General features: G+C 46.3%; 2 protein-coding genes across 2 annotated transcripts; one reads left to right on the top strand and one right to left on the bottom strand.

Annotated features, from left to right (window-relative positions):
• The first annotated feature begins 6 nt into the window (after positions 1-6).
• CPSF4 (cleavage and polyadenylation specific factor 4) lies at positions 7-5,553 on the top strand. Its single transcript, XM_057369792.1, has 8 exons — positions 7-176; positions 1,076-1,126; positions 1,619-1,771; positions 2,507-2,602; positions 2,735-2,828; positions 3,528-3,600; positions 4,154-4,246; positions 5,417-5,553. The coding sequence occupies exons 1-8, from the start codon at positions 74-76 to the stop codon at positions 5,483-5,485; spliced, it is 732 nt and encodes a 243-aa protein (XP_057225775.1). The 5' UTR covers positions 7-73; the 3' UTR covers positions 5,486-5,553.
• A 1,449-nt stretch (positions 5,554-7,002) lies between these two features.
• ATP5MF (ATP synthase membrane subunit f) lies at positions 7,003-9,149 on the bottom strand. Its single transcript, XM_057369793.1, has 4 exons — positions 9,100-9,149; positions 8,896-9,003; positions 7,961-8,077; positions 7,003-7,645 (listed from the first exon to the last, which is right to left on the bottom strand). Exons 1-4 carry the CDS (start codon positions 9,110-9,112, stop codon positions 7,617-7,619), a joined length of 267 nt encoding a protein of 88 aa, XP_057225776.1. The 5' UTR covers positions 9,113-9,149; the 3' UTR covers positions 7,003-7,616.
• Positions 9,150-9,854: the final 705 nt, after the last annotated feature.

The following is a 9,854-nucleotide window of genomic DNA, read 5'->3' as shown; positions in this document are numbered from 1 at the left end:
CCCGCCCGCCGCCACCAACACCGCCACCATTCCGCCCCTACCTTCCCGTTGCCGGCGGCCCCCAGCTGCCACCATGCAAGAGCTCATCGCCAGCGTGGACCACATCACGTTCGACCTGGAGCTGGCAGTGGAGCAGCAGCTGGGGGCACAGCCACTTCCCTTCCCTGGAATGGACAGTGCGTGTGGGCTCCTTCTTGCGCGGGGTGCTCGGGCCTGGGGCCGGGGCCTTGGGGCCGAGGGGGGTGGGCTGGGAGGTTTTCAGGGAGCTGAGTATCTTCCTCAGATCTTGTCCTCAGGTTCACTCAATTTCGCTTTCCCCGTGAGGTTTCTGTCTTCATCCAGGTGTTTTTCTTTTCTAGTGAAAATCTGTAGTTGGTACCCAGCCAGGCTGGAAGATTAAAGTTGAGATGTTACCGTAAACGAACATTGCTCTCTTGCACAGTACTTTGTATGTCCTTTTTCATCCCCTTTTGGTAGATGAGGCATTTCAATGTCAAGCTTTATCATCTTTAGATATATTCGTGGCTTACTTTCCAAATATTTTCCTTCAGTTGACGCAGACTCAGGAGACACCTGAGTTTGCTGCTTTTTTCTGGCTGGGCTGTTAAACTTGCGTTAAACTCCCTTGAATGTTCCTGTTGGTCAGGATCAGCAGGGGATAATTTTGGGCAGTTCTGGTAAAAGAATATAAGACTATTATGCTGTGGTTGTAAATATAGCATTCAGGAGTTAACTTTGATGATCCCTGTGGGTCTCCCAACTTCCAACTCAGGATATTCTGTGTTATGACTGACTTAACAGAGGAAAGCGCAGTCAAGAACTTAAATAGCTGAAAAGCAAAACAAGTACCTCCAAATTTCTGCAAATTCCCCTTGGCTTCCCTCAAGAAGAAAACAGGTATATTTGAGGTTCAGGCTTTAACAAAGAACTCATGCAGTAAGGTAAATTCCCCAAACCAAAATGCTACTTTTCTCTTTATGTTGGAGGTCAAATTTCCTTTCTAGGCCAGGAAGTATTTTGAAAGTTGCCATGAAGCTTTGTTACAATAAATGATGTTTCCTTGTTCTCTCCACAGAATCTGGYGCGGCTGTCTGTGAGTTTTTTTTAAAGGCGGCATGTGGAAAAGGCAAGTTGTATGGAATGTTGGAAAATGCAATTATTCTTGCAGGGTAGAGGGGCGAAAATAGATTTTCTAGTACTGTTTATAGTGTTCTTGCTTTGTAAAGCTGAGGGCATAACACAGAGAGAGGATAAAACTGAAGTATTTTGGAACATTTGCAACAATTGGGAAATAACGGTGTTTTTTAAGGGAGCTGGGAAATAAATAAGCAAAACTATTTTTATAGGAAGGTTTAAACTTACCACTAGCTGGCTTTGCTCTTAGTTGCTGTGGTTTGTAGTTTCCAGGATTAAGAGCTGGAGACAGTTGTGAAGCTCATTAGAGGGTGACACAAGACTATTTTGGAACTCCCTGTTTTGCTGTTATCACTTCAGGCTGAAACCATAAGTGATGCTTTCTGAAAMTCCTCTTGCAGAGCAGAGCAGGATGTTGCCGTTGCCCTGTGTGACCCATTTTAATGGTTTTTTTTCCCTTCTTGCCCCATCCATCCTTCCACAGGAGGCATGTGCCCATTCCGACACATCAGTGGGGAAAAGACAGTTGTTTGTAAACACTGGCTACGAGGACTGTGCAAAAAGGGAGACCAGTGCGAGTTTCTGCATGAGTATGACATGACCAAGATGCCCGAGTGTTACTTCTACTCTAAATTTGGTAAGCAGCCTCTGCTTAGCCTTCCTTGCTCRTGTGGGAGTTTGAAGAAGACCCTGGTATATCCCTCTCATCCACCCTCAGAGCATTGCATTCTTCTGTGTCTGATGTTAGACTGATAYATTTCAAGATCTTCACCTTATCCACATAAACTTGTGATGTGTTGTAGATGTTGTCACTCGAGAACTTGTCTCTTGCAGGAAGAGGGGGGAGACTGCCATTTTTACTGCTTTTTCTGCCTTAGATTCATTTTTTGGGGTATGATATGAGTAGGCTGAGCAGCTGGTCTTGGCATGGCTCTTATTTTGGGGAGCTGATGAACAGCAGAGGGCATAGGGTGCAAAACTTTGATGCATTTGCTTTCCACCTCTGGAGATCTGGGCATAATGAGGCAACTTGCTGTCAGAAATTTGCAGTCTTTCAGATTTCCTTGGATGAGGTTAGTGTGCAATTTGTAGGTTCTCCACACATCTGGTGCACTAAATGTCAGGCTTTTGTTACCATGACTGCTCTTTCAAATTTAGTTCCGCTATTGTTTTTAAAAACATGCATAAATAATCCAGTCTGGTAGAAATTGGCTCATCAGGGGTGAGTCCTTGGAGCACTTCATGGAGATTGAGGCAGACTGAATTTACAAATGTTGGTAACAGGTCTTTGGCAGCTACACGATGCAGGTAATATTTTGAGAGTCATTTTGATCTCAGACCTGCACAATTACTGTATTTGATTTTGGTACAGGGGAATGCAGTAACAAGGAATGTCCATTCTTGCAYATTGACCCGGAGTCGAAGATCAAAGACTGTCCCTGGTATGACAGAGGCTTCTGTAAACACGGTATGTACCTCCCACAGTCGCTTTTTCTCCAGCTGGAGATCAAGGGCAGGGGTGTTGCTGTTGTCTCTTTACATGATCTGCTGGTGTATGTGCTGGGGGATGGAATGTGAACTGCTGAGCTTTGTGTTGCAGGTCCCCTCTGCAGACACCGGCACACTCGGAGAGTCATTTGTGTGAATTACCTGGTAGGATTYTGTCCAGAGGGGCCTGCCTGTAAATTCATGCAGTGAGTATGCTCCAGGCCTGTACTGGAGCTTTGTGTTTCCCAAGCTGCATGTCAAATGAGGGTGCTCCCGTGCTTCCCAGTGGTTTGGAGATTTGCCAGTGTTTAGTTGGGACAATCRTTTACTGATTTGAGGATTGAGAAGGCATTTACAAGAGCAGGTAGTGACAGGACAAGGGGGAATGAATGGTTTCAAAGTGAAAGTAGGTAGCTTTAGGTTAAGACATTATAAAAATATGCTTCCCTGTGAGGGTGGGGAGGCCCTGGCACAGACTGCCCAGAGAAGCTGTGGTTGCCCCATCCCTGGGAGTGCCCAAGGCCTGGTTGGACAGGGCTTGGAGCAATCTGATATAGTGGAAGGTGTCCCTGTCCAWGGCAGGAGGGTGGAACTGTGGGAGTTTTGAGATCCTTCCCAACCAAACCATTCTGTGATATGGGGCAGGGCCTCTCCAGGGACATCCCAGTAAGATTGGCATGGTGATTAGATGCCATCAGTGCAGTGGAATCACATGGATTTATATTCCAGAAGGCAGAGGGGTATGCTACACACATGCAGAGAGAGGTGGGGTGGGGGAGGTCTGTTTTCTATGAGCCAGATTTAATTGGCTGAATGTTTTGTTGTTTGGAGTTACTTGACTGAGCTGATGATAAAATGTTGGCATATAATTTGGGAATCAATGTTCTTGTTTCCATCTAAACCAGCCCTCGGTTTGAACTGCCAATGGGAACCACAGAGCAACCACCACTGCCTCAACCAACACAAACACAGCAAAAGGTACCCAGCTCCCCTGCCTCCCCACACACCCACCCTCAAACCTTTCCCACAGTGCTTTAGAATAGAATAGATGGTCTAGAGGTCAGAATTGGGCACTTAGGCTYCTGGGTCTGGGAGGGAGAATTAAGCAATGAGCAACCCTGAGTGCCATTATAGTGATGAAAGCCCCACAATTGTTCCAGCTTTACATAGAGATCATGTCACAGAACACTCCCACACTACACAGAAGCACATCATATGTGGTTGTGCAGCAGTCTGCCAGGTTTTGTAATCAGGGTGACATCCCTYAGTGATGGCAATGGTATTTTAGCAGCCTAAACCTACTCTCCAAATCTGCTTTCCAGAGAAAAACAGGATCACTGGGCTTTGTAAGGCTCAGTGCTTGATTTCTTCTCTCTGGTGCTCCAGCTGGCAGAGCACCCACACACAGATTTGGAGGAAAATTGATCATTTGACATATGGGGTGCTCTTTTCCCTTCTTAACAAAACAACAACCACAAAGATCTTTACCCTGGATGCATTTAACAAGTCAGAACTCTTCTCCACCCAACAGAGGACACCCCAAGTCATTGGAGTCATGCAGTCTCAAAATAACAACAGTGGGAACAGAGGACCCCGGCCGTTGGAGCAGGTCACCTGCTACAAGGTAATGCACAGGGGACAGCTGAGGAGGGAAAGCACAGTGTGAAGAGGTTCAGTGTGAACTCTGAGCTCKGCTCAGTGGATGTTGTGTGGTGCCTGGATACAGCTGTGGAAATTGGCCTTGAGTTCTGAGGTCACTGCCTTGCCAGTCCTGGACTTGGTGTGGCAAAGATTCTGTAGGATTTTGCTAATAAACAGCAAACCCTGCCCTGAGAACAGTGAAAGGAGACTGCCAAGTTGCACATTTCAAAGTAACAGCTAATGGCAATTTTTTGTCTCATAAGCTAATTTGCTTACGATGGTGGGTGTAGATCCTTTCTTCCCTGTTAGCCTGTAAGGTCCTTGAAAGTAACAGAAATTAGGTTTGCAAAGCCTGCTTGGTATTTGAGTTGTAAGTACACCTTGTGGTGTCAAACCAAAGAATGAGTTGTTCACCTTGCTCACTCCTTGAGGAGCACCAGGAAAATTTGGATACAATCAAGTTTTCATCTCCTTATTTTTCCACAAAAGCCCCAGTCACTAGAAAAGGACAAAGAATCTTCCTGTCCCATCAGCYCATCATTTTCCATGTCAACTCTGARCCTTAGRTTRTKTGTTTKGGTGMAAATCACTGTGACTGGACAGGGATATTAAATAGCTGACTCCATTTCACTGAAAACCTTTAATAGCTGCCTGTTTTATCTGCAAGTAAATTACACATCTGGAGAAGGCTGTTGCACCAGATACTGATATTTCTCTGTGTTTGAGTAGCTCTAAGATGCAAAGTCATCAATTTGTGACTTTCACAAGTTCAGAGGTGCTTTKCTCTGTTTAATTCAGGGTAGCTGATCAGGAGAGTCCCCATGGATATGGTGCCTGGTCAGATGGAGTCGTCTTAGAAGCCTCAAATATCGAAATYCTCCTTGTGTGCTGAGGGTTCTCTCCTTTGAAATGTTTTAGAATAACATGGCATCAGGTTACTCCCAGCACAGAAACAGCTTTTGCTCCAAGGAGTGCTAGCAGCCCATAAATCCTGTCCCTTCTGACACCTCRTTTCACTTCCCCTGCCAAATGCTGCATCTTCCATGTCTGGAAAAGCTTCCAAATGGCAACAGTTGCTGGGTGCCTTAAAAAAGGCAGCAAGAAGGAAAAAGTTGGAACTCTGCAATAATTCCTGTCTCTCTCTTTTTTTCAGTGTGGTGAAAAAGGTCATTATGCCAACAGATGCACCAAAGGACACCTGGCCTTTCTCAGTGGACAGTGAAGGAGCAGCAGGAAGGTGCAAGGGAGTTGTTACCACTGAGGAAAGGTTTCTGCCTAGCACAATGTCTGGAGCTATTAATCAGGTTGTTTTTTTAATGCCATTACTGAAAGAATTGGTAAGAGGCTGCCTGCTGCTAAGCAACATTTTTGTAATTGTCCCCAACTTTTTTTTAAGTTTTAAYCTTTTTAAAATCGATTTTGGCCTCTGCCTGTTTTCATTGAGCCCTGATCGAAGGTAGATCTAAAAGCCARTAGATAAACCAAGCCCTTACTGGTGCAGCACTCCACATAAACACATCTTAGGCCAGTGTTTCTTTCAAGTATTTTTCCACTTCTCTTTGGAGAATCTGCAGCGYTTCAACCCTCCATATGGAAGCAGGAAGACTGACTGGGAAAAATTAACACTTGCAATGCCTTCTCCTCAGTGAGGAAGCAGGAATTCTGCTGTCCTGTAGCACTTCAAAAGCAAAGTCCTATTTCCAGGTGAACCTGGTGAGCTTGCCCTGGTGGCTGACGTAACTCCTGACATAGATCAGGCAGTAAAACCCGTGTCCACTTGCTTTGTTTCTGTGCTTCTTGCTGTACTGAAGGTTAGAAATCCAATCTTCTGGGAGAGAACTGATCAGGGGGAGAGTAAATTGGCATCTCTGTGGTTAGCCAGATAGTAAGGAAAAATGATTATAGGAAAACTGCATCTGTGTTCAGTTCCCATTTGCAGAAAGGAGGGAAACGGGCACAGCTTGGAGTAGAAGAGMCTTGTCTCAGTCCCCATAATCCAGCTCACACTGAGCAGGTATTCCCACACTCTAGAGACCAGGAAGTGGAGCTGTATGTTCTTATGGAACACTGCTTTTAAAGTGTTGGTAGAAATTCCTTCTGAGAGTAATTTTTTTTCAACCCAAAGCCCGTTTATTTTGAGGTGACTATTTCAAAAGGGCCAATGACAAAATGAATTAAAAAACAAAATTGTCCAYAATGTGAGCCTTATTGATTCTACCCCATCTATTCATTTGCTGCCTGCCTTTATACTGTTTTTATTGAAATGTACCGATGGCAAAAACTGGCTGTGAATTTATTTTTCTTTAAGAACAAGGTAATGTGGCTGGATTAAGAGAAGTGATCAGAGCCTGTGTTGGTGTCAATGACTGCAGTTATTTCACTGTGGAAGTTTCAAATCTGAAGTCACAAACCATCAGACACTTTCATAACACTGGGCATGTGGAAAGGGAACTAAATCACTCCAGGGTCTGGCCACCTTCCCCATCAAGTTCAGGAGTTTTTGGGCTTCGGTACTGAAAGCCTTCCTGTAACCACTGAAGCTCTTGGAAGATCCATGTCCCTCAAGAAGTGGTTTTCATTCTCCCTGTGTTCAGACAAGGATGGTTCAGGTGGGCCCTGGAGTGCCCAGCTGCAAGTGCTGGTGTGACTGTGGGGTGTGAGGAAGCTCAGAGCTGGGGGCCAAACCCACAGATGCTTCTTTAAGCTGCATTTAAGTCGAGAAGGAAAGTTTTCCTTCAGTTTATTTGATGGATTAAAAATCTGAAGCTTATTCCCATTCAGAATAACCTCCCAGCTTAGGCAATGAAAGAGGGTCGAGTTTTGATGGAAATTTTGGGTTATCCAAGGCAGGGACAAAAGGGGAGTTGCAGACCTGTCCCATCTCAAACACTGCTCTGCAATGATCGTAAAGGCCCAGATACCTCCAGTCCCCGATGACAGCCTGACTGAGAACCAGAAACACCAACAGACCACCCAAAGCTCAGATACTCTTTGAAATCAAAACACATCCCCTCAGCCCCTTGTCTAGCCTGTACATAAAGGCCAGGAAGAAGCAATGCAGTGCTTTTATTTTTACAAACAGGAATCAGTTGCAATAGTTCCCCCAGTTCATAATACAACCAATGAAGCAGCTGCTTTCCCTCTGAACTTACCCTGAGGGGTGAAACTCTCTGAAGACAAATGTATCTGCACAGTACAATTAACCATTCAATTAGGAGAGTGTCAGCTCAGGAAATGTAAAGTGGATGCACTTTATTATTGGTCACAAGAGAACAGATTTAATATCCAAAGTTGTGATGTCTTCTGTCAGGATGGCTGTGCCAGGAGCTGCACTTTCACCTTCTGATGGTGTTTCAGTGGTACTTCCTCCTGCGGTCATGCTCTGCAGCAAAGCACAGCAAGTTAATTCTGCTAAACTCACAAGAAAAAAAAAACCCACCACACCTGAAATTACAGGCAAGAAAGCACTCTAAAAAATCCCTGAGCATMTATTTTCTATGTGCTGTCAGATCAGACAAGCACCAAGGTCTAAACTTTCTTCATTACCAAGTAAATACTCAATAAGCATTCAAGTTTTCTMTGGTTAAAAGAAGTTTGTTTGCCAACAGTCTTTCATTTTATTTCTAAAAGCATCAGCAGATAATAGTTTTTGTTTCCCAAGCTGCCCTGCACACACTCAGACATGGTTTTTACTTACTCACGTGACTGTAGCTCCACATATAGCTGAGCACAATATACCCAGCCAGCACCATGGAGATACCCCCGAGGCCTCCCTTCTTCACATTGATGTATTTGTTGTAGTATCTGTCATAACCTGTGGAGAAGGAAAGTTTTCAGAGCAGCCAGATAAGCTGTGTGTTACCCTGTGTGAGAAAGAATCAGCCTGGATTCACAAAACTTCAGGAAGTTTTTTGTGAAACATCTGAAGGTCTCATAAGTGAGTCTGGGAGGTGTCAGTTGAGCAGGGTGATCTCAAGTTAACAGCCCTAAGCTTTAAGAAAAAAATTGAAAAGGAAAAAAATCCTGTTTTTCATTGTTTCCTAAAGATTACTGTGGCTTTCATGAGCTCAAGCTGCTTTGGAATTGTCTGTTCCATACCATTATATACATGCACATGTGTGTTATCAAATGCAGACACTTGCATTTGACATTATGTTTAAATGCACCTGAACGAGATCCGTACCTACAGGAAAGGACATTGGTCCCAAGTGATCCATAAGAGCCCTGTTTCCTCTTTTACCATTTGTAGGGATCAACTGCTTTTTAATTTTTATTTACTTAYKWTGTTGGGAAACGCCGAGATTTTTAGCCAACGGGTTCAGGACTAAGGGCACCCCATTTCCCCTTTATACAAGAAAGAATACTGAAAACAAACATCCGCTGGATAAAGCCTACATGAGAAATAAATTTACATATGGAAAAACGAGATGTTATAGGAGAAACTGCTCTGGGAAAGCAAAACGCCATGGAGCAGCCCCTGCACTGCTAGATGCATCCCCCCACCCCGACAGTGGACGTCAGGCAACATGCACTCCGGCAGCCAGAGATTCTTGTGTGCTGCYCTCCCTGGCTCCGTCAGGAGATGGGATCGAGGGACCCGCACCCTCCGGGCCTTCCCCACAGCCCCCTCACCTCTTCGAACAGCCCCCATGATGCCGCCGGGGGTGAAGTCCCTCATGGCCAGCCAGCTGCCAAGCTGGCCTAGCTTCACATCCATCAGCTTCGTATCCTTGAGGAGAACTGCGGCAGAGAGAGGGAGAGAAGCCGGTCATTGCGGGGCTGAGGGAGGGAGGGAGGGAGGGGGCACCGCGGTCACCTTGATGCCCCCGCACTCACCCGGCTGCGCCATCTTGGTGTGTCCGGAAGGGCCGGGCCGCGGGGGCTGATGGGAGGAGGGACGGGCGGGAACCCGGATGGCGGCGGGGCGGGGCCGGCGCCATGTTGGGTGTGGCACGATCACCTCAGGAGGGACCATGGGGGTCACGGTGTCTCCTTGAGCCTGTCCGGCTTGTCCTAGTGACGGGACAAGGAGTAATGCGTACAGATTGGAAGCGGGGAAAATTTCGGTTAGGGAAAAAATTCCTCCCTGTGAAGGTGGTGACCCTGGCACAGGTTGCCCRGAGAAGCTGTGGGTRCCCCATCCCTGGAWGTGTCCAARGCCARGTTGGACAGGRCTTGGAGCAACCTGGGATGGTGGAAGGTGTCCCTGYCCATGGCAGGAGGTAGAATGAAATCATCTTTAAGGTCTCTTCCAASCCCTTCACATTCCSTGATTCTCTGATCTCCTCTCCAGGGGTCAGTTCTTCAGTGGGGGCTGCACATGCTGCCCCAGGTGCCACAGGCACTGCCAGCCTGACAGGGAGCTGGGCCACCTGAGGGATTTTCCCTTCTTTTCCACTCYAGCAGGTCCCTTCAGCAGCTGGGCCCCTCATCAGCGGATGGTAAACAACTCCTGAGCACGTCCTTCAATCCCCCAGGGCACTGCCTCGCACCATCCCACGCTGTGGGGTATCAGGTGCCCTCCTTGCATTGCTTCAGATTGTGAGAAAATATAGAAAAATTCACAAGTTGTCAGCATCTTCACACGTCTC

Source organism: Malurus melanocephalus, unplaced genomic scaffold (genome assembly GCF_030028575.1).
Source record: "Malurus melanocephalus ecotype Western Australia unplaced genomic scaffold, MMel_1.1 scaffold_115, whole genome shotgun sequence".
NCBI classification, from domain to species: domain Eukaryota; kingdom Metazoa; phylum Chordata; class Aves; order Passeriformes; family Maluridae; genus Malurus; species Malurus melanocephalus.
Note: the sequence above shows the minus strand (reverse complement) of the source record. Positions and strands in the feature narration are given on the sequence as shown.